The following is a 25,637-nucleotide window of genomic DNA, read 5'->3' as shown; positions in this document are numbered from 1 at the left end:
ATCCAAAATTACAAGTTTCTCTAACACTCAGACTCTGTTTTGTCTTTCAGCTTTTGAAAATTCTGACTTGGTAAGAAACCTCTCTAATGCTATAGCAGCATTGTTATTTGTACACTCTTAAGTAAAAGAGGAGTAACAGCAGGCAAGACTCCCAGCTACCTTGCCAAAACGATTAAGATCAGCCACAGATAATTAAATAATTCCAAAGAAAATAACAGAAGCATAAAGTTATGCTTGCTGCTTCAGTTTCAAAAATCGTATTTCATGTCCTATTCAAGTCTACAAAAAAAGTTTATCAGCTGCTGGACAGTTTGCTTGTTACACTCATTCAGCAAACTGAAACCTGATTCCAAACTTATGTGCTTCCCTTTAGAAGAACTCTGTAAATACTTCCCCCTATTCTGAAAATAATACAGCTATTTTAACTTCCACAACTTGCCAAAAGGAACTTTGTAACTCATTTTGTATGTAAAATCTTCTATAAGTAGCACATGAAAAGGCTTATGATTATTTTTAATAGTAGTTTAATTTAAGTTCATCATAAACATAAAACTATTAATCTTACTGAGGCAATAAAACTTAACCAATTCTATGCCAAATGCAGCCATTAGATTTCCTGTTAGGGAATACTTTCAGAATTTCAACCCTTTATTTTATTTATAGCCTCCGTCTCTTGTACCAAAATTCATTTCATGAAGCAAAAGAACTGTGAATTCACATCTACAACAGAACAAACCATTGAAAGTGATAGAATGTCGTGTACTGTAGCCTGGACATGCACTTCAAAAGGTTCTGCTTTTATATGCTTCTAAAACCAACTTCTGTGAACACAATGCAACACAACAGCCCTTTTTTTCCTCTGTATTTTTCAGATATTGCATATATACTAAAAACAATTTCCTTCATTAAATTATAGAAGAAATTCCAATATGAGGGGAAAAGGTCATCTTATGGGAAAGTATTATTATACCAAGACTCTTTAACTACAGGTCATGCTCTAAACATCTAAAACCAGAATACCCACAAATGTTCTAAAGCAAACTTTACTATTACACATAAAACAATAAACTACTGTCTTCTTCCTTTTGCATCTTTAATGAAGAAGGTACAATTTTCTTTTTTCTCTTTGTTTAGTGAAACAGTACAGGAATGACTACAGAGCCATTACAGATATTATCACATTTTCTGACCAAGTAGCAATGGCATATTTGGGGAAGAGTTCTCAGTACAACTGATAAAGGTTTCAGAGCGGCTGAGTCTTTACAGAAGAGGTGCACATCTTAAGTTTTGTAAGACCTGCCTGTCCAAAAAGCCTGACAAAAGAGTTTTTTTGTTGTTTTCTTGGTCTCTTCAGAAGTTCTGTTTTCAGTAGAACCTGTCCGGTATCCAACAGTTCCTCCTAGAATTTAGGAAACTATAAAATATGTCATGACTAAAGGCACACCAGGGAATTGTGGAAGAAAATAAAACGCACTCATGCAGCTGATCCAACATAAGATGAGGCACTCTTTTCTCCCATCCCTCATCTCTAGTACCTGACCTCCAAAGATATTAGCAGGAATGACCTAGGGAAGGCGGGGATTCTGCTCAAGCAGTTTTATTTCTAGTCCTCAAACAACTGGTTATCTTTTTTTATCCACTGTTGAATAATCCAAATTTTGAAAATAAGATCCGATATAATAAAACATCACTCCTGTCAGGCTGTATGCCAGCTTTCCAAAATTTAAAAAAATCTGTACTCTTTCCTGGAAGAAGAGCTGTGTCCTTTATTCGAGATGCCAGCTGAGTTAACTAAAGTAAGTCAAAAAGGAGTATACAAAAACGAAAGCAATTGAACTTGAAAATTCTCATCCAATACAATCTTCACTTGACATTAGCACTCCATGCAAGCTGAAACCAATTTATTAGAAATGGGTACCTTATTTCATCACTAACTTTCTTCCCTTTAAATTACAAGCTATTAAACTATTCAGTGTTTCCATTGTTCATTTTTTAAAACTTGTTTTCATTCTTATTATTTGTGATATATTATTATTATTTATGAGATATAATCAGCACATTTACCACAATGTAAAATATTCAACAACTGTTAATTAATTGCCTGCCAAATTTACCATTTTAAATAGCAATCTGACTTTCTAGTAAATATTGCAATTTCATACTTTCATAAAAAGAGAAAAATCCTTTTGTTCAAAAGAGTAAACGCAAAACAAAACTGTTTTCAAAGAAAATAAATGAAATACGATGTTTGATACACCAAACAATTTCAAGACTACAACTTCTATGAGTTTAGTTCTGAAAGTCATCAGGAGTCTAGTTCTCATCTAGAAAGAAATAAAAACACTATTTAGATTGGATATGAAGCTCTTTACATGCACTACAAATCTCAAGAGACTCTGGAATTTTTGAGGGTTTTTTTGTGTGTTTTTTAACAGTTCAAGCTGTCCCTATTGAGATCAACTAATGAAAAATGTGCCACATAGGCTAAGCAGGATCATACTTAAAAACTCTTGGTCTCAATTTCAGATCCCAACTTACATTTTCAAAACAGACAAGAAAAGAAAGCAATGCATTGACAATTTCACATACATGAATTGTGTATCATCATAAATATCTGTATTTCCACTTATTTTCAAGTACACAAAATACTCACTCTCCTAATGTCATCTAGTGTATTAATTTCTGGTGAAAGTCCACCATGAACACAAAGAAACTGTTGATTTAGAAGAGCAGCAAGGGGGAGACAATCAAAAGCTTCCATACAAGCATCATAGACTCTTTCTGAGTACTTTATTTTACCTGAAGGAAAGAGAATGTAAAATGTTAAGAATTCCATGTTCATTTCCATGTTCCATGGAAAAAGTAATCTAGTAGATGATAAATGTAAGAGCCAACCTCATAAAATGAGCACTTAAAATATACTAAAACAAACAAATATTTTTAAGTTTAAATGAATGTTCCTAAACACCACAATAGCAAGCACATTTCTTAGACATTCTCTTCCAGAACAAAAACTTTTTTTTTCATTTCCTCTTCTGTTACTGCAAGTATGGAGAATCTATTTTTGTTTAAAAAAATTATTATTTTAGATTATACAATTACATAGCATACTTTAATATAAAATACTATTGAGAAGTTTGTGACTTGTCATTTACAGTGAAAAGCTAAGAACTGCTTATACATCTTATTACATCACTTCTATCTTCTCTGAAAAGAGTTTTACCAGGCCAAATGACCTATTTATCGATGGATTGATACTTAAACAAACCTCAAAAAGGAGGAGCAGCTTGCATCACCAAAAGAGTTATTTTAGAAGAACAGTTAAAATCAATTCCCAAATGGAAAAAATACTCAGCAGCGGGGTTATTTTTCTTGCTAGCTCCACAACACTGGACAGCAACTTACTTCGTGCTCCTGGTTATAGCCAAGATAAAAAAATAACCTGCTTCTCTCCAGGATTTTAAAAACAGGTTGCATCAAAATTTACTCCATAATGTATCTTTACAAATACAAGCCTTCTCATACTTGCACTCCAATGCCTTACTTAACTGCAAGCAATTCTACATAAGTCAGTGGTTTGCAAAAATTTGATTAAACTAACAAACATCTCTCAAGCAAAATGAGAGACCAGAGATCAGTAGCTTTCAAGTAAGCTAATCTTACATTCTTAGACAGTACTTACATTCTTGCTTAAAGGTAAAATACTCCGTTAGGTGTCTGCATTCATGGTTGCCTCTCAAAAGAAATAATGTGCTTGGATAGAGAATTTTCAGGACCCATAAGTACAGCACACACTGTTGAAAAACAAAGATACACAGTAGATTACACTTTAAAAATTATTATTACTCAGAAACTTTGAGTAAGAATGTTAACAGCTTCAAACGTAAGTACAGCTTAATGTGCCATTCTGAAATACAACACTACTCCCCTGAGTCAACACACCGGTTTTGGACCCGAGTTATACAAATTATTACCCTTCCTAAGAACCGATGCACAGAATGCTGAAGTAGTATTTGTATTTACTGGACAACCAATAATAAGTCAAATTCAAAAGAATTATACTACCGAACACTCCTTCATCTAGACAATGTATGTGTTTGTACATAAAATCTGGTTTCAAAATGTGATTCTAAAGACTGGCATAAGAAGGAATGCAAACATTTATTACTAAAGATAGAAAAAAAACAAAACAAACAAATAAACAAAAAAAAACATTTACGTTAAAGACAACAATACATCATGCTAGGGTGTTTTTAGCTAGGAATGGACAGAGTTGATCTCCCCCCCCTCCCAGAACTTGGAAAGCTGCTTGTTCATTCGCTGATCAAGCAGCAAATTCAAAGTAGTATAGTAAGTTTCCATATATTGTTATCATTGCAACATTAGCAGCAAACAGTTGTGAAACATGCACAATTTTTGAAGTTTAGAGCTTGTTTCCACCGTCATTCCTAAACACCCAAAATGTATTTCTTATCTTCAAATTTGATTCTTGTATTTTTAACTGAGCACAGAAAAATTAAAATCCCAGTAGTTCTGGACCACGTCAAAGTCACCTACAAGTTATTACTATCATATTGTTAACCAATACAAGAACCCTGAAGGTATCATTCTTCAAGCTTTTTTTGCATAGTACAATGAGTACATGAAGGAAGAAAGAAAACAAAGGAACACTTTAAAAACAATACATACATACAGAGAAATACGACAACGACTTCTATTGAGAAGTTTAGAATAACTATTACTGATTTTTTATCTTAGTAAAAATATACAAATTAATTATTTTGCTAATCATACCCATTTTTTCCGCAGTGCGTTTGTAACTGCAAAATATCTTGATGTATTGCAAATTCCAAGACTCTTTAAAACCGTTTCCCAGCAGCAAGCATAATCAGTTTGTGATAAAATGACGGCTTATCATCAGATGAATATGCAAATTGATTTGGCAAATTCCACAATTGTGAACTGTTTTGAGTCAGTTTGTACAAAAAAATTATAAATATTGGCAACCTTAAAGACTTGTAATACAAGAGTGTAAAAGCAGTTCCTTCCTTTCAATAAACAAATACTACATTTAATTAAATTGCTGAAATTTACTATATTGTCAATTGTTATACCTACTAAGTAAACAAAGAACATTTTTGAACTGTTCCTGTACCAGCATATTTCTCTTTTATTATTACATACAGACTAATGTCAGAGTTCTTTATCTTCCATTACTTTCAGTGCAGAAAAAAAAGAGCTTGCACACACTTATGTGAAGACCTTCATCTTGGTCCCAGCAATTTGTCTTATAGAACCATGGAAATATGAAGTGATCTTTCCCATTAGAAATTATGGCATTTGTTTAACTGGGAATTATTTACTACTAAAATATCAATGCAATTAAAGTCGTTTCAGAACAGCCTGATTAAAGAATTTATTAGTGAAAAAATCAAATTTCAGTTTTTGTACATTTTAAGAAGATTTCACCCTCTCTGTTCTGTGAAAAGTCAAATATTTTACCAAAAGTGTATTACATTTCCAAGGACTAAAAGAGATTTTGAAGTGACCATATGTGAACACTCCCAGACTTAACCTGGAGGTTAACTCACATTTCATAAATGTTAAAGATGAACAAGCAAAAAGTTACCTAGGATTTTTTTTTTAAGCAAAAAGTTGGAGGCAAAGGGCTTACCGTAAGATTTTAGCATACTATTTTTTAATTTCTCAACAGGCTCACAAAGCACATGCCAACCTCCGTGTACTTACAGCATTTCAACTTCATTCAGATAATCTGCCATGTATTTTACCGATGTTCCAATAGTCACTTTGGGCAAGAGACACAGATTATCCCAACGAAGAGCGACAAGCTTTTTAAGAACCTTGGAGGAGTTTTCAAGAGTATATTTAGCATATCTTTATGTATTCCGTAGCTGTATTTAGCATCCCAAATATTATATTAAAAATTAAATTATTAACATGTTAAAGAAAAAAAAAAGTGAGACTGTTCTTATTGAAATATTCAAGCACGTCCATTGCTTAGAAGTTTTTCCTAACTATAATGACTGAAACATTGTTGCATTGTTGCTATAGTTCATTGTTGCTATGCAAATGTCCTTTTCAAGGGCAATTACATTCTTTGTAATCATCAAGAACAGGCCATGAGGATCAAATGAATAAATAGGGAACGTCTGCTGTAATTTTTCCTTACAAATGAAAATTCTGAGGCTATCATTCTTGCTCTATCTTCTGGTTGTCTACTATCCCTAAGAATCCCAAAGCACACTGTGCATGTCCTTCACAGTATACACACACACATTATTAGAACAGAACAATTTTAATATAAAGTCTCATACACCAGGCCTTGCAAAATATTATTTCAAATGGTAAGCCACTCTAATAGATCTGGTACCTTTGACAAGATCCCAAGCTGAGGAAACTTCCATTCTAGCTCCAGAAAAGTCTAAAAATCATAGCTATGAAACTAATTGATATGAACACGTGAATATCTCCAGAACATAACGTATTTAATAAACATGCTGAAGATTAAGAAATTATTTGAATTCAAAATACCTGAAAAATTAATGGCAGATACACGTCGTCCTTAGGGAATATCTGTAATGGCCCTCAGAATTTTAGTAAAGAAAAATATTAATAATTATTAAATAACATTTGATTATGTAAGTGAAAGGAGTCTTCTTTGTACAGATAAACATTTTTAATAAAAGAAAACCTCCCAGTCATGACTCACCTGTTCTCCAAACTTAAAAATGTACCTTCCTGCATATTACCAGAGAAACAAAATTATGTATAATAATGCTATAGAATTCAACTTTAAAAAAACAAAACACAAAACAAAGAAACAAAAAAACTAGCTAAAGAAATAGGAGGAAAAATGAGTAAGTCTGATGACTCCAACGGGATAGTCCAAACTGCTGGTCAGTATCCTCCTGTAAGCAGGCCCTGGTATTAGGAGAAAGCACAGCAAGGAAGAACGCATTCGCGTGTTAAACCAGACCTAAAATTTCATTTGAAAATCTCCACGGAAGTGTTCTTATAGAAAAATTTAGGACAAAAGAGATTAATATATTCAGTTACCTCTATACTAAAATAACCTCTGTCTACATAGTCACCGAGGAAGAGGTATCTTGTGTTAGCAGGTGATCCTCCCACTTCAAACAGCTTCATTAGATCAAAGAACTGGCCATGAATATCACCACACACTGCAAGCAAAAATTTTGTTCAAATTAATTTAAAAAAAAATCTAACAGAAAAGTTACTAAGTTACAGTTAACAGCCACAAAGTACTTCTAATAAAGAGAAAAAACATATATAAAGCAGGAATAACCAAAGATTTGAAGCTTCACCGTCTGCTTTTCATTAAGACATTGTTCTCACTACCTGTGACCACACAGATAATAACCAGATTTGCATCTGGCAGACTGCGGAATGTTCTTCAAAAGCAGTTAATGCACTGAGCATCAAAGCCTTGAAAGCTGTCAGTCAGCAGCTCTTTACTGTCCTCCCCAGCCCCTTATCTATCTTCAGGAATTTGCCTTGGTATGAATTTGAAAAAGGTATTATGACTCTGCTTTGCAACAATTTGCTGTGTCCATGTGGGACTGAAAAAAGCAGGGAGAGTATGCCTTTGTTTCTGAGTCAGACTAACATACCTTTCAATATCGTCATATCTTCTCTTTGCTCAGTTACTTTTCTCCTTCAAATAACCATGTTCACTATTTCAACAGTGGACTTTTCTTGTGTTTTTAGAATATGAGACAGGACAAGATCAGTGGTCAGCAACCTAAGGCAGAAGTGCCAAAGATAGCAGATGGGAAGACTTTGAAGAGCATGCAGCAAAGCCAGGTCATCTCTCAATTAGAAAAATAATCACATGGAAGACAAGTGCTCCTAACTCCTCATTCCTACAGGAGTTTCCAGTGCAATGGAAGTCAGGAGCTGCTTTCTTGTTTCTGCATGAAGGTATTGCTGATAACAATTAACAGACATTCAAGAGCCTATGCTTTCTGTTGATGCAAAATGTCACTGATCAGCTTACCAACAGCCTCTTTTAACTTCTCAGAGTTTATTAGTAAATTCTGGGGGGAAAAACATCTTTCTAATTTTGCGAAGAAATATCAGATATGGCACACTTGAAAGGTTGTTATTCCCTTGGAGCAAACCAATTGTCACAGTGACCTATAAAACATTAGACCAAATACAATACATCCTCTTGTGTGTCACTTTTCTTAAGGTTTCTACTCTAACACTGCAAAAACTTTCCCCCTTTTTCAGCTTCCAATACATCAGTAACTCAGGGTAACTAACTGAATGAACTGAAATATAAAACGTCTAAACATACTGAAAATACTGTACTTTTGAGCATGATCTGGAGCATCAAGAGACTCAGTTCATTCATTTAGTTATTTCTACCATTTCAACAGTTTAATATTCTTTAAAATGTCAGTAATAATGACTTATTATTCAAACATTTTCGTTTACCTGATGCTGTCAAATTAACGCAAGCTGATACCCTAAAATAAGCTTTTGAAACACTTATTTTACAAAGGTCCATTTCAAAGATATAACATATTCAAACTAAAGACCATCCAATTTGAACACAAAAATCAAATCTACATGCATTATTTTAAATGACATTTATGTAATATAAAATATTTTCTACAAGTCTGGATTATTTATAAATAAAAGTAGTAATACCATCTTTCTGTGATTCTATAATTATCCGGGTCAAACAGAAACAGAACTAGTCCAACTAGGAAAATACTCCCCCAAACCCTGGAAGGCAGTTTTGTACCTCAATGGGTCTAGTCCTGTTGTGTTAAAGATGCCAAAATAATCTTACAACACTTTCCAGAACTACTACCCTCACAAGAACTGTTTTACATACAATCGTCACTCTCACCTAGAGAGGAACTATAAGGTGTGTTTTTTACTCAGAAATCCAGGTCACAGTATTTGCTTCAAACAACAGCAACTAGATTCTCTTCAAGTATTTATATTTCATAATAATTCTGAACTCACTTTTCTATTCCAGAGAGATGTCTTTATTCCCATTTACACCATTACAGGAATTAGAAATCCCTAATTTACCAGCATGTAACTACTTTCTCTTTGGTCATTGTAATACTGATTACGCTATTTTTTCCTAACAGGTTTAATGCCTTCATTTTGCACAATAATGTGCAGTATATTTTTTCAGACCATTTGAGTACTGCTAAGCAAATGCGATTGTGGAAGATTATTCAAAAAGATTATAGAGAAATTTTATTCTAACAATTTTTAAGAGAAACTTTACTGGTGAAAAAATCTCACCGTTTTTCAAATTTAATTATGAGTGAAATCATCTAGAAATATTACCTGTGATTGGAGCTTCAACTTCTATCATAGTTTTTTCCCTCCGTAATATTGCAGCACCCTCATTGATGATTCTAAGTGCAATTTCTTCATCAACTCGACCTTCCTTTATCAAGTGGTTCTTCAAAATGTCAACCCTGGGTTTCCCATCTGTGTCAAAAACTTCTTCAGATGTCAGGCGATGTGTTGGTGGAAAAGGGACAGCTAAAATTTAAAAAGAAGAAACACTAGTCATATCAATGCAATTCTAAATATACACTCCAGCTAGAGGGAACAGAACTGGATCTATCATGGAACAGCTGCTATGCAAAGTAGCAAACTTGTCTTTCAATCAATTGACTCAATGACATCATTAAAAGCTGGATGGAATAGTATTATCTGTGTATGTATTAAAAGAATTAACCTCTATAACATGCAAGTTCATAGAAGCTATAAAATATACTGTGCTAGAAGGCACAGTAGTATATACAACATTTGGAAGAGTCAAAACTGCCTTTTGAAGAGACATGATCTGTCTCAAATACACTGGCATTCTCTGAAGGTCTCAACAAGTATTGGGGATGCAGGAGATCCATTTAATATCCACTCAGACTTGCAGAAGTCATTTTAAAATATGTCCATCATCAAAGACTCTTTAATAATCAAATTAACAAATAAGAAAAACTGCAAAGCTAGCAACAAAAGGATACAATGCTGTTTAAAGGACTGTAATCAAAGGGAGGTAATAGCCTGCACATGGAAAGGAAGTTCACTACGTAGCTCCACTAGGATTTGTGCTATTTAACATATTTGTAAATTACACTGGAAAAAAAAAAGGGTAACTAATGGAGGAGTGCAGGTTTCAGACGACAACAAATAGTCTGGACAATGAAGCATAGGGCAGATTAGGATGACCTACAGAAGAAATTCATGCTACTGAATGGCTTGAAGAAAAAAGACGTTACATATTAATGAATGAGAATTAATGAAGGAAATCAATTCTAGCTTTACACAAAAAAAATCACAGATTATAAGCTTACTATTCAGAAGCAAGGTCCTTCCTATTGTTCTATGAAAATACTCCATACTGACAAGTCAAAACAAAACAAAAAAAAAACAACAACAACAAAATACAATTATTAGCAAAGGAATAGAAAACAGAAGATACAACTATGCCACTGGTAAGCCCAGTAGGTATTTCTGGTTCACCCATCTTATAAAGGGGAAAGAATAATTTAAAAGGTATTCAAAGAACAAAGAAAATAAGTCAGAATGGTTCCTGCTACATGAATAACTAAGGTAAGCTACAATTCTTCAGCCTCAAATCGTGAAAACAAAGGGGGGGGCTATAACAGGGGTCTATGACAGCATTAATGGAGAAGGTGAAGGTGAAACAACTCCCTTGGCCCTCAAATGGCAAAAAGGCTGCAAGATGGACTCTAACAGCCTGAAGGTCTGTCAAACCACTGATTAAGCAGCAGAACAAGTTCATACTATCAGAAAAATCTGTAATTTGGGGAGCCTACAGTGTAACCATTACGGATAGAAAATCCTTTTTTGAGCTTGTTTTCCTTATTTTCCTGTTACGCTGTCTCTAAAAAATTAAACTGAGTCGAGGCTGACCATACACTAGACACAATGTCGGAGATGTCCAGAAGTATCACAAGTCTTTGGGTTCTGCTTCACATTGAAATTCCCACTAAGCAGCGCACCCAAATATCATCCTGCTCGTGCAGGGTTACAGGAAGTAAACCTCATCTGAAAAAAAGTGTGTGTATATATATATATATATATATATATGCATGCCACTTCCAAAATAATGAAAAAAGAACACTGTTCAATTTCTCTGTAAATATTACTTCAATTTTTTAAAAAAATTGAGGGAAACATATCTACTTAAAGAACAACTACTAGTATGAACACACTCTCAGTTAGATGAGTCATTTTTTTCTTTCTCTCCAAAGTAAAACTTTACACCCCAGAATCAATGCTTAAATACTAAGACATTCACTGACTTCATTTAAATTGACTTCTAGATCACTAGTAACATATTGCTACCCTTGTGTTGTAATAAAAATCCATCAATAAAACAACTGATGCATAAATCACATATATATACTCACTGAAACTAAATTATATTAGAAAATACACTGAAGAATTGTCTATTTTTCCTCTTATAAAGGTTCATAAGCAGAAGAAGCTGAAAAACTTGCCTTGAAATTAAACAGTATAGAACAAGTTTGGCACTTTGTTTTTGGACATAAAACATTTTACTAAGAAAAGTAAACAGCATGCCTTTCCTTCCGGCCTTCTCTAGTAATCAGTCAGGTTTCATTTGGAAGTGTTAAAATTCCATGTAGCCCAAATGCTAACAAGCTTAGTGTATTTAAGAAATCAAAAGACAACCACTTCTGTTCCATTTACAACAAGTATTTACAAACAGAAATCCATCTCTGAAAAGAGAAATCTCTCATTCCAGCAAGACAGGAATGTAATTCACTTTTAGAAGCATCATTTCACCACCTCTGTGCTAGCATTCACTGTTTTTTGAGCTTGACTTTCCAATCTCCATATTCTCTTAACGTTATTTTTGCTGTATTTGGAAATTTATATTAACCTGTACATAATTTATTTTTAGACAATCCCCCACCTTTTTCTAAACGCACTATAACACACTATTTGTGCCACAAGGAACAAACCCGCTCCACATAAACTGCAGATCAAATATTATCTAATGAAGTGGGTCTGTTTCTTTTCTTGTTTTGCCAGATATGGTTTTCAAGACTGGATTTCGGCACCAGCGCTGGGGTAATGGCACGAGCCCATTACTGTACAGCACCGTCCAGAACTAGGAAGCAATGCTTTCCAAAGTTCAGATGGAGAAAGTGTGGAGCAGAGCCTGGAGAGCTGAGCTTGACAAAGGTCACAAGAAGCACCGGTGCTAAGACTGATGGAGAACCTGTGCTTTTCAATCTAGGTCCATCCTGAACGTATGCACTGTGAACATACGCCAACGAGCGTGCAAGACGCAAGCCGGTAGGTGAGAAAGCCAGTTACTAAAACGGGGCCGTGGCGTCTGTTGACAGGTGTCAAGTTCATGTAAGCTTATATATATATATATATATATATATTTCTCATTGCTCAAGAAGGGTATTTTTTAGAATAAAGATTTAATCTGCATCACCCAACTGGAATAAAACTGCAAGACTTACTATAAAAAATGTTTCTTTCAGATCCATACTTAACTTTTGTCTCAATAATAGTTAACATAGTTAACATATTAGAGCTCACACCTTTGAAAAAATATTACAAATAACATTTTAATAGGTTAAGTATGGTAATTTTTGAAGCATTTAGACAATTTCTGCAAACTAATGGGTTTAATTAAACCTTTGATGAAGTAGTAATAGAACGTTATAGCCTAAGGTAAAAGAATTGCAGCATGATGTATTATTCCAAGACACAGAAATATAATCCACATTTCAAAGTCTTTGTTCACAACCTGTGCTCTTGGGACTGTAACAGAATGGTAATTAAGAGGAATTACCTGAAGGAAATAATATGTTGCTGGTCATTAAAGGATTCCCTTCTACCACTCCCTGCAAAGCTAAGCAATAGATAAGTATTTAGAGATGAATCCCTAAAGCAGTACACACTGTGGTACAAAATAAGAGACTATGTCCTATTAGTAAAAGTAAAGATCTTTGTAAAAACAGTGATGTCATGGTTTACAACAACACTCTGGATTTTCTAAAACAAACTGTTGTTTACTAGCCAAAATTAGTCAATTTCACTTTTAAAATATGTATGGATGATGTAATTTTAAGTATATTGATTCAAAATCTTAAACACTAAACCTGGAGAAAAAAAGTGGGTAATTTTTCTTTTTTTTGTTAGCAAAAAGGTTGTGATTTTTTTACTATTCATGTGCATTTGCAAAGAGTAAAACAATTGATCTTGCTTTATACTGCAGTACTACTTAGAACAGAGATATTAAAAGCAAAAAACAATCTCTAAACCTAATTCCACAGACAGACTTTCTGCAAACCTCTGGTACTTTTATACCTTACAAAAAAGCACATTACATACATTCAAAAGTTAGCATCAAGCTGAATGGATATATTTGCAGTACATTGTAAAGAGGTTCAAAAGCAGAAAAGCTACATTAGCATGGCACTTCACCCAACATACTAATCCCTGTGGAGAGGTGCAGTATGGCACCTAACACAAACACGCTACTTCGAGACCCAAAGCAGATCTCACATTGCCTAGTAACTGCTACAGTACAACAGTAGCTGCTAATAAAATCTAACGTGTAGATACTGTAAATTTAAACCACCCTGATATATATGCCCATTTTAATAATGGTGGTTAAATCTGGCTTGCATCAGAGGCACTCTGTTGGAACAGGCTCATGAAACAAGATGAGATCAAAGCCACTAGACAAATGGTAGGAAAAAGAATCAGGGATCAACCGTACAAGGTACTCCATTTCCACAACCGAAGTATTTTCTGCTCCTAGGGCCTTAAAACTGAACTATTTTCTCTGTCATTGAAAGAAAACTAGCCTTTTTTGTCCTATTATCAGGACCCCACGACATGTTCCATAATCCCAGCTTTGGCTGTAAAAGCATGCCCAACATCCCAGTTTTCATTTTTCTTAGAGTGTTTTTAGTTTCACAGATCAAGCCACAATTCCCATTACCAAGGTTACTAACACAGACAGTATTTGTGTAAGCCTTTGCAACATTAACACAAGGACACAACTGATGCCTTGGTGGCAGGTATATGTGAAACGTCAGACTGCAGAGACAGATGGTATGCTATGGATGGATGCTATCACAGCACAACTATGGTGTCCTGTGAAGATGGACCAGGAGCATTCACTTTGCCAACTGGTTTATTACCACAACAGCATTGTTGTCTGTTTTTCCTTTTGTTGTTTGGTTGTGTTTTGTGGACTTTTGTGAGGGGCTGGGAAGGGAAGGGTGGCAGAGGTGCGTGTGTTGGTCTTTATAAAGGCATGGCTATTTACACACTGGCATTCAGAAGAAGCACAAAGCCTAACTCCCAGATAATCTTCCAGTCTGTCTCTGGAGCTTTCACCTCTCTATACCAACATCTATAACGAACAAAAAAGTGCAGCACCCATGACTCCTCTGAGGACAGAATAGATCCAATTATCCTTTTGCACTTGGCAGGACAGATTTGAAAAGAAATAGCATGAAGACATCCCAGATGGTCTATGGACCTGCAACCTTGAAAACATAGTTAAGCACAATCACAGGGCAGCATCTACTACTTGAACCAGAAAGCTCAAATCAATAGTCGTCAAAAGATAAGTTTCCCTATTCATCCCAAACAACAAAGCATAGATTCAGCAAAGTCAGTTCCTCACGAACTATGGTATTATTCCTAAATGCCACAAAAATTATCCCTTTGCTCAAGTTTCCTTAAAGGCATGTCTCTTGCTACAATGTCAAGAATTCTTGAAGCAAAGAAAAATGACCCTGTAAACCTTGAAACCTTACAAAAGCACTGCAGGCACTATTTATTTTATTTCTACATACCATGTACTTGCAGTCTTAGAAGTTCCATAAAATTTTAAATCTCAGATGAAACAATTGATATGCCCTAGTAATACCTTCTATGCTGTGTAATTTTCCTATTAATTTGGTTAATACTCTTAAAAACTTATCTCAGTAAAAATATTATTTGTCTGAATATCATTAATGGGAGGAGCATCCTTAAAAATGACCATGGTGTACTATGCCTAAAGACTGTTTAGTGCTTAAATGTGATTCTGGCACTGATGGATTCATAGGTCTTTCCCTCATCATACTCCGTTCTCCAAGCAGGGTGGTTTAAGGATTTCCTCTAGAGGTTAAGTTTCATCACATTTTTGACCACTAAATAGAACTATTTTTCAGTATTTTGCTCAGACCCTCAATAGATGCTTTTATACTTTTTGCATTCAACGCATATAATTGCTACGAATTTCAGAATTTTAACTGCACATTACATGAAAAAGTATTTCACCTTTCCTTTATACTCACTTCAGAAAAAAATGTATTGCTTTTCTCCTTTTCACAGGGAGACAAAAATAGCAGTTGTTACCTATTAATCTTTTCCATTATATACCACTCACAATGTAAGCAATATCCAACACCACCCCCTACTCATCTACCCCTTTTCCAAGTCACAGATTCGTAATTTTTAGTTCCACCTTGCATAAAAGGCACTCTGTTCTGCTGAACATACCCTCTAGATAAAGCAGAAAAGCAGGAAGGGGGACCAAAAATTACACACTACTGTTGAAGATGCACACGTAACCCAAGATGTATATAATGGATGATGGTGCTTTCTCTAAACTGATCTAATCTAATTCCAACCCCCCTGCCATAGGCAGGGACACCAGCCTGGTCTGGTGGGAGGTGTTCCTGCCCATGGCAGGGGGTTGGAATTAGGTGGGCTCTCAGGCCCCTTCCAACCCAAACCGTTCTGTGATTCTATGATCTTCCAGTAAACTCTAAATTCCCATCAGCCTGTTCAACTGCCACCAAGCTAGTATTTTCCAAATACTATCCAGATGGACCCTACCGTTTATTTCCTGAGTTCCCCACCCATCAAAACAAGGGCTGCTCTCTCCCTCATAGTCTCTGCTCCTTGCCTTTATCACAACAGTGCTTCTTACAGCTTTGCCGCCTAGTCACTTTGTCTAACAAAAGCCTTCTGAAACACCTCTGGAAGTTAACTAGCCCAAGTAAGTGTTATTTTGCTATTTGCTCTGTTTTCTAAACAATTTAGGAATACTCTTAAAGAGCACTGAAGACAAATGTTAATCTCCCTCAAGCATGGAAGTTTATTACCTACTATCTTTCCCAATTAATTCTGATCCAAAAGAGGACATTTCCTCTTTTGCTTACTTTAAAGACTCTGATGAGGGAACCCAATGAACAGTTTTGCCTGGATCAATCAGACTACTGGCTACTGCAAAAAAAAATATCTAACAATTTCTCTTGATTTCCTTCTATGAAAACCGTACCATCTCTTCTTTAATTCTATATTCTGCCAGGGACTGAATTAGTCTACTCTTTCACAAGTGCTATGAGTCTGCTTAAATTAAACTTACTGATCTACAGCTCTTCAGCGCAATGTGGAGCTTTTTAAAAATGCTGCTGTGCTCCATTTCTCAGACTCGAAAGATGAGTTATGCCACAGGCTATGGAAAATAGATGAGCAATTTTGCACTCAAAAACCCCAAAGAACTCCATTAGTGCCACTACAAAAATATCTTCTGGTCTTGGTTGTTTTTTTTTTTAAACATTCATATTGTTGATATGTTCTGAAACCACTTACATTTCAGTGAGAATTCTTCAGTCCCATTCAGCAAAAAAAAAAAAAAAAAAAAAATTGACTTGTCTGAAAGAGTTGTTAGGTCTTTACATAACAAATGTAGACAAAAGTAACTGCCAGATTTCTGCTCCAGTCTTCCCGTCCCAAGCCTCAGCTGCCAGCTGGCCCTACTGGAACTAAGGCATACATGTTGTTCTTGTTTGTTTGCTTGTTTGGGTTTGTTGTTGTTGTTTAAGATTCATTCACTCTAACTACCCTCTCAAGAAATGTAAAACAAAGTATAAGGCCAATCAAACACTAACTTGTCAGAATTCAGTTCCATTCCATTTCCTATCCCAAATCAGAACTGTGATGGTTTTTCAAAGCATGACTTCTTAATGTTCTCTTTACTCTCCTGCTTTCCTGGATTATTTCAGAATCACTGCTGACCAGCAGCATAAAGGCACTTTAAGTGCCTTTACTATATTTTTAAAACAGTCTTCATGCTGCCTGTAAGCCTTTATTCTTTTACTGGTTCTTTTTCTTTAAATCAGACTCCATATTTTGAAGTTCAATACCAGAGTGATTTATTTTTCTCCTACATGGATGTCATTGTTAAAAAGTAGCTATTGGTATCTTAATTTAGGATCCTACTCAGAGCTAAGTCATGAGTTACTTTTCTTAGGGATTTGCTGAATAGTTGCTTCAATAAGTTATCATTTTGTTACTACGACTGTTTGCCTACCACACTGCATCATGACTTTTATCCAAAACAAAGGAACACTGAAGTCTCCCGTTTCCAGAAGAACAGACACCATCTTCAAATTTAGCAAAAAGCCTCCACTAGCTCAGCAACAAGGTACTACGGATTGCGTCCCAAATCCTGGTAAGACATTCCTAGCAGACAAAGAGCAGTGTTCCAAGCACCACGTTGCCACGTAGCTGCTCACAGGTGGGTCAGACAAGCCCAGGTGCTTTTCATGCAAAGGAACGCCAGAGAAGGCTCACCCCTGCCATTTCCAGGATCACCACAAAACATAAAAAAAGAACCAGACACAGCAGTTAAATATCAGTGGCAGTTTAAAAAGGTGTTTTTTTCTGTGATTTTGACAGAACATAACAGAGAAAAGTTCTATCTTCCACAAGGCAGCGAAATGCTAAGCATCATTCTTCAAGGATGAAGAGGGCGCCTTAGAAAACAGTGAATCAAGAAGACATGTACCTTTCCTCATCTCTGTTAAAGGCAGCAACAAAAGCCTTGCCACTAGACATTTTTTGGGAACCAAATGCCACAAACTGACTTTACACATTTCAATTCTATAGCTACCCATCAGTTGGTAAGAAAAATTTCAAGTACGAATTACATTTTAACTGAGAAATGAACAGACAGCTTGAGCTTTTTATATACGTTTAATAAAAGCAGCCAATGATCTGTGAGATAGAACTCGTATGTGGAAGGCATACCAGACCAACACAGCTAGACTGCATACACTGCATATTTAAAACCATTATTATGTTTATTATCATATAATTATTATGTTTATTATTATATTATCATATCATATTGTTACCTATATGCCCAATGTTGAGCATTATACCTGATAACATTTCAGGTGCTCTTCCAGACACACGCACCTCTGATGAACCGCTAAATATACAGGTCAAAACATAATGGGGAAGGGCATATCCTAATTATTATCCTACCTTATTAGAAAAGATTAGTTACTGTCGATACAATAATTCAACCATTTTTTTCTTGGATGAGTATCTCTAGCCCATTTCTGCCAACACGTATTATTAATGATTAAGGATTTAATTTCTCACAGCCTCTTGTCTTTGATGGTTTGTTACTTTTTCCCCTTTCCCATTAATACAGGGGAAGAAAAATAAAGCTAAAATAAAAGCAAGAGATAAAACAATGCAAACAGCAGCGAGCATTAAATCCTGAATTCATGTTTCCTCCCCAAAAGACCTAGTACCTGGAGAGCATGAAAGTTGAAACATTGACCAGTACTCTATGGCGCAGACACACCAGGTAACGTTACCGCATTTGTCTTCCAAGTTCTGCAGCTGTTCTCAAGGACCTAAGATATTATACATGAAATGCCTCAGCAACGAGAGTCAGAAAACAGAACTGGCGGCATGAAAAAAAATCAGAACACCTTTGTGTATTTTTTGTCCTATAGTGATTTCTATTTTCTTGATGAAAAATTATTCCCTTAAAAAGAATCTCAAAAACTTATTCCAGTAAACAAATTCTTTAGTAGCTATCAACAAAGAACTTGATACTTATGGAAAAAAAACACCAATTTCAACAATGATTCATAAGCATTCACGAAGTAAAGTGGCACCAGCCCACCCGGTCCACATATTACCATTAGAAGAAATTATTACTTCTAGATCCCCTGGTATGAGCGTTGTCTTGACAAAAGCAAAAGACCCACCTATTTTAAAAGAATACCATCCCACCTGTAATCTATTCACCATACCATAGGTAGGAGCATGGCAAACATATCTTGGTATGTGAGAGGTAACATGTCTATTTGTGAACAGAGATGTCACATTTTAACATGCTTTCAACGAATGTATTTCTGTTGCAGAGATACTCCCGCTTAGCGCTGACATAACCTGCAATCTTGCACCCCTGGGGTTGCTGTCTAAAAAAATATTTCAAACTGCACTGCATCTCATGGGGGGTGGTGGAAAAACCTGTCCTTCCTACAAAGAACACAGACAGCTTAGCACAGCTGTCCAGGCTTTCTCCAGAAACCAGTGATTCACCATGATAGGTATAGACAGGACAGGTCAACAGAAAGAACAGAAAAATGGTGCTATGTGAACATTTAACTAGCAGTAATTATGTCAGATGACGATATCAAGCCTGATTACAAGAGTTCTGTATCCCACTCACCCAGGTTCAAAGAAATGCTGTAACCCCAGGCTGTAATCCTGTCAGAATGAAGCAGGTCTTAACTACCATTTTTAACAACCAGATGCATAGGTAGCATTTAATAAACTGAACTATTAAGGTTTTGGAAATCAGCAGGTATTCCAGTGCACTCTGAAGTAGCTAATCACTTAGCAATAGTTCTCCTGCATTGTTTGAGGAACTCAGGTTTGTTACAAGGGATTGCTGTAAAGGTACAAAAATTCAGCAAGTCCAAACACCATACCATATGTGAAACTAACAGTCTCAAATCAACAACACAAATTAATACAAGCTCCTAGTAGGCTAGTTCTACCATTTTCTACTTTTACCCTTGCGATTTGTTCAAACAGATCAACAAGTTAAGCAATCCAAAATAAGTAACAACTTACTGTGAGTGAAGGTTTCCAGCCTACTGGAAAACACGCTGATTTCCAAAACATACTATGGGATTCCAAGGCCCTGATTAAGGCTTGCTGAAGACAAAAACACCCTCTTCATTTCTCAAGAACCCCTATTAAGTTAAACGAACACATCTCCTCTCCTTTGAAATCTGTTAGATTGTGTGTTCTTTGGAATTTCAATCTTAAAAACAGGCCGCGTTGTATACAACCATGAATTTCTGATTGCCCAGGTCTGCTACCTCAAACTGATGCCCACACTGCCACAGTTAAATAGAGGGTGACATCAGACCTCTGGGAGTGTATCCGCAATTTGAGTAAACAAAAACTAGGAATTCTTTAAAGCGCAACCAATGGTACCCTCTTCACTGGGGATATAGATCTAACAAGAAACGTTTAGAGCACTTTAGTTGCAAAGGAATATTCTCCTCAAAATGCTAAGGTGATACATAGTGTGCTCTGGTGCATAGATCTTCATGTTCTATGACATCTTGGCCACCAGACATCTTAGTTTTACACAGATGTATCTGCTTTGAGACGTTTTACTTTTTCTTCTGAGAAGCATAAGGTTAGGCTTTTAAAGCCTCCCCATGAGATCCTGATACCAGGAAGGCCGGGACGAAATAGATCAAGGTGAGTTTTTTCCTCAGGACTGGAAGCGAGAGACCGACAACCAATAGCAGAGGAGGCAGCGGCTTCCCACTGCCTTCCCCTCAGCGCTGTCACTGGGTGCGAGTGCAAGGACCTCCGCCGCGCGGGCAGGACCAAACCCCTGCGGGGAACGGAGCGTGCCAGGGCCAGGCCCCTGGGGGCGTGAGGGGGAAGCTGCGAGCCCCCGGCCCACGGAGCTCACCCGTAGCGGTACCAGGGCCGCTCAGGCGGGCTGTGCGGGCACCACAGGCCCCGGCCCCGCTCCGCCGCCGACCCGGGGGCCGCCTGCCAGCGCTCCGAGCCCCGCACAGCGGCAGCCTCCCGAGGCCGCCCCCCTCCAGCCCCCCGCCCTCACCCCGGCTCCCGTCGCAGCCATCCCCGGCCGAGGGCCGGCACCCAGCCGCCCGCAGCCATGTTCCCCCCCGCGGCTCTGCCGGTGCCGGTGCTGTGCCGGGAGTGGCTCACCCTTGACGGCGCGCTCGCTAGTGGTGTGCGGCGGCAGCAGCAGCACCTTGCTTCCCTCCTTGGCGGACATCGCTGGGCGCTGCCAGGCTCCGCTAGCGGCGTCGGCTGCTGCTGCTGGGTGCGGCGGCGCCTTCGTCCGCCTCCTCCGCCCCCGGGCCGGCGGGGAGAGGGGCGTGGGGCGGCGCGGCGGGGCTTGGGGCGCCTAGAGGCCCCGGGCGGCGGCGGCGGCAGCCCGGCGGAACATGGCGGCAGGCGCGGCTCCCAGCTCCTCGCGCAGCCAAGGGACAGTCAGTCCGCCTCGGGCCCGGCATGCACCGCGCCGCCACCCCACGAGGGGACTACGGGAGCGTGGCGAAACTACCCGCTCCGCCAGCGCGGCCGGCAGGGAGCGTGGCGAAACTCCCCGCGGCGCGGCGCGACCCGCTACCCGCCGGGGCGGCGCCTCCGCCGCGGGGAGGGGCGGTGGCTGCGGCCCACGAGCCGGGAGCGCCCCCGCCGCCGGGCCGCGCGGGGGCCAGGCCGAGGCTGAGGGGCCGGGGAGGGGAGGGGAGGCGCGGCCCGGCCCCGCGGCCACCATGGAGAGCTCCGCGGGGCCGCCCCTCAGCGCCGGGCAGGGCGGGGGAAGCCATTTTGTGAGGCGGCTGGTACCTCGCACCTGTGCCCGCGGCGTGCCTGGGTGGGGGCCCACAGTAAGCGGGGTATAGGCCAGGGGGTGGTAGGGCTAGGGGAACAGGGATTTAAGATGATCATTCTTCACCCCTCTTCTGTAGTTTTTTTTTTTAATTCAGTAATTTAAGCAGTTTTAGCTCTTCTTTGTCAGCTGTTAATTTCACCATCTCACCTCTATTTCAGTGTATGGTGAAGGGTAGTGGCTGTAGAACAGAGCTATCAGATCACAACTACACAACAGAACATAAAACCCTTGGACTGGGCTACATTACCTAGCTATCTTGTATAGATAGCTGAAATTAGCTACCAATAAACCCAGACAGAGCTAGCGAACGTCTAAGCATAAAACTAATTACACAAATGCAGCATATATCTGTAGAGTTACTGCTTTGCATTTAAGCTATTAATACAAAAAATGTATAAGAGATGTATTGAATTATGCAAACTACTTGACACAATAAATCAGTAATAGGGTCCACTGAGGTCTTTTCATTTTCACCTGAACACAGCAAGAGCAAGAATGACATCTGACGTAGCTGTTGTCTTCACTATAAAAAGCTTATGGCTGACAACCAAAAATACATGAAAACTGACAGTTTATACAAGAGTGGTTTGATCTTGCACCCCCTCCCCTTTTTTTTTTTTTAAATTACATGGACAGAATTTTGAAAGGTTTATCAGTTGCTTCTGATGAATGTTGTAGAGAGATATATTTAAGGGAATCAGAATTATAATCCTTATTTATCTATTAATGGAACACGTAAAACTTAAAAACATAGCTTTTGAAAACAGAACTCTATTAAATTCCATGTCCATAAGTAAAATGTGTCCATGCACACACAAAGAGAGCTAGGACACAGAGTAGCACAGAAGAAATCCTAGATCACTATTCCAGATTTATCGCTGTGTTTTCCAGTAGTAGGAATTACTACTTCATACCACATGTTTGGCAAATGTCTGTCATTGTACAACCAATTTAAAGGGCATGGCTTTTAGATAGGAAAAAAAACTCATTTGCTTCAACACCATCCATACCTATCAGATCAGAATATGCAGCGAGAGCATAGGATAGGAAGGGCAGTAAGTAAACACTGCTCCAATTGACTTAGAATTAGCTTAAAGTAGATCTGCTGGAACAAGGTGGGGGGGGAGGGGAATTAATTCAGTGTTCTTCAGTGAATTTAGAATCAAGAGAAGCTCAGTAATAAATGCAGTTTCAATGTTTGACAATGTGAAATGGAGAGACTCTCAAAGAAATTCAGTTGTCCATATAATGCTAAACACAGGGAACCTGAGACCTTGCTGGGTGTTGCCAGGAATTTACCTCTGTACCTGAAGTACAGCTGCAAAAAGAGATGCCTCTCCCAGTTACTCTTTTCTCTCATGAGCCTACAGCCAACATGCCTCTTATCCCTTGGGGTATGAAGTAAAAGGGGCTGACAGTCAGAATTCTGGTTGAGGAAAAAGCTTAGCACAGTTTTATTTTATTCTGATGGTGTGGCAGGAGGAGCTTCCAGAATGCCTTGCAAACCGAAATGCTTCTAGTGATATCCTGGCACCTGAGGAAAAGGCTCATCCAGAAGAAAGCTTGCTGTCCCCCCACTGCCCAAATACATCAGGCTGGCTTGATGAATGGCATTATGTCTCCATATAAACCATATATCTTTAAAATATTAAAAATAATAATTTGAATGACTATTTTTGAGTAACAGAGAAGTTAGCTAGCACATTTACTTGGGGTTTTTATTTTTGTCAGTTTTTTGTTTTCAATATATTCCATCTTGCCTTATTGAAATACAAAGGAAGTGCCTTTTTCATTAGGACAATGCCAAAACCTGTGTTAAGTGAGAAACATAGAAGTACAGAATCATGCCCAAGCCCTTTAGCTTACCATTGAAGCTTTCATGTTCTGTTATCTCTAAATCTGCTAGAGATTCTAGAAGGGGCATTCATATTGCCCTAGCAAAACTAACGTAACTTCATGGTGAAAGCAAAGCTGTTTGATACAGTATGTCTTGTCTTCAATGCACCACATGATTTGTACTAGAACCACAAATAGCGTTATCACTGTAGGAAGTTAGGAACAATTACAAATAGAAACACGGCTTTGCAAGTAAAAGTCAATGTGCCTTTATAAACTCAGTTTATCACATATCTCCCATAAATGCCAGACAAATAAAAGCATTTCTGAAAAAAACAGAATTACATTTTATTTCCCATTCCACTTTGCCACCAAGTGGCCATTCCATTCCACACATTTTAATACCTACTTAAAAAAAAAAAAGCCCAATTGCTATTCTAACTGGTATACTAAATCTTTCTCTAGCCTGCATTGGACTGCTTGAACAACTGCTTTTGTTAGAGAAAAAAAATCAGCAAGAAGCACAGGGAAAAATCAAGCCAATCCATCTTATTCTACACCATGGGAAATAGTCATTTATTCAACAAAAAGGTGTTATGTTAAAACCTAGAATTTTCTGATACCTAAGTAGTAAAAGATACAGTAGAAAATAAGTAGTCACCTCAGACAAAAAGTGGTGTTTAATTTCAGACACAAGTTAGGCGTAAAAATGACTGTGAAATTCTGTATCCATCTCATGCAAGAGGTCAGATGATCAGAACAGTCCCCTCTGACTGTAACAGCCATATATCTTTAAAACTGGCACAATGCAATGTCCCAGAATCATCTAATTACCCAATGAAGACTTTTTGAAAACTCTAAGAAAGAAATTGAATCACAGGAGAGAGAGAGATATATTCCAGATCCCAAGAGAAAGATGCATAGAGCAAATCTTGCAGAGATAAACCAGGTCTGAGAAGGAAAGATGTGCTATAAGCAGGAGAATAACATGAAGAGAAAACTTAAAAACTTTTAAGAGGTTGTTCCATTTTGTTGACTCTCACTAGCGACTGTTAGAAAACGTCCTTTCTGAATTGCCAGAAATGGTATTGTGGTTCGTATAAACTGTGAGACTGACTCAAAACAAGCCACATTTTAAACACATTTTGACACATTGCTGTACTGTACAAGTATTCAATGTGAAGTTTTCTCTGAAGACACCATCAGATTTCCCTGCTGTCCAAAGACAGTTTTTATGGCAAACCTTAATACCCATAACACAAACAGCATCATTCTAAAAGGTTGAAAGCATAGTCTTAGGCCATTTTCTCCAGCATCATAAAATCGTTATCACTGCAATACGCTAGTTGCCAATGTCAGACAAGTTAAGGACTTGGAATGGGAACTGAATTTTTTATTGGGGGGGCCTCTCCATGATGTTACAGTATGTCATCATGGACAAGGAAAACTTTTTGGCCAGCAATGTAACTGTCTGGCATCCACATAAAGAAAAAGGCACAAGGTTTCACAGTTTTTCGTCTAATACTGAGAAACTGCACTGACCTAAAAAGCAAAGAATGTTATCAGTTTACAGTAGAAATTACAAGCAACTTTACTACAGTTCTGTCCTATTGCACTCCCTACACACATTTCCTTCATTCTCTGGTTACCTCTATGAACTGGCTACAGAAGTAGACTACATTTTAAAAGCTAGTCAAGGCCCCTGTCATTTTTCACGTCATATCTTATCACAAATGTTAAAAAAAAAAGTTAAGGCAATCCAGTCTGCACCACCTGCATAGCATGACCCTAGAATTTTACGTGATGTTTTTCTTGCTAAAGTGTATCAGCCACAACTCTAAATCTCACACCTCTGGAGTGATAGTACCTCAAACTCTTCCTTCGATTTCCCAAAACATTGCTCAACTGCTCTGCTTAAAGCATTCCTTCCCCCTCCCTTATTATCTAGTTCAAACTTTTCCTTCCTTAGCCTTAAGCTATTGCTCTTTCTCCTACC

General features: G+C 37.8%; 1 protein-coding gene across 7 annotated transcripts in view; it reads right to left on the bottom strand.

The window, feature by feature from the left end:
* PPP3CB (protein phosphatase 3 catalytic subunit beta) overlaps window positions 1-21,553 on the bottom strand; it is a 44,556-nt gene extending 23,003 nt beyond the window's left edge. For 3 of the 7 annotated variants that reach the window (XM_048059963.2, XM_048059964.2, XM_048059966.2), the window contains exons 1-5: window positions 21,112-21,551; window positions 9,358-9,558; window positions 7,078-7,202; window positions 3,683-3,794; window positions 2,654-2,799 (exon numbers count right to left, since the gene is read on the bottom strand). In XM_048059963.2, coding sequence (XP_047915920.1) covers window positions 2,654-2,799; window positions 3,683-3,794; window positions 7,078-7,202; window positions 9,358-9,558; window positions 21,112-21,181 — 654 coding nt within the window. In that variant the 5' untranslated portion in view covers window positions 21,182-21,551. Of the gene's footprint in view, window positions 1-2,653; window positions 2,800-3,682; window positions 3,795-7,077; window positions 7,203-7,652; window positions 7,784-9,357; window positions 9,559-21,111 lie in introns of those variants that run through there. The other 4 variants (XM_067000535.1, XM_067000537.1, XM_048059965.2 and 1 more) reach the window with 3 other exon arrangements.
* Window positions 21,554-25,637: the final 4,084 nt, after the last annotated feature.

Source organism: Anser cygnoides, chromosome 7 (genome assembly GCF_040182565.1).
Source record: "Anser cygnoides isolate HZ-2024a breed goose chromosome 7, Taihu_goose_T2T_genome, whole genome shotgun sequence".
In the NCBI taxonomy this organism is placed as follows: domain Eukaryota; kingdom Metazoa; phylum Chordata; class Aves; order Anseriformes; family Anatidae; genus Anser; species Anser cygnoides.
The sequence above is the reverse complement of the archived record's forward strand: the minus strand, read 5'-3'. Positions and strand labels throughout refer to the sequence as shown.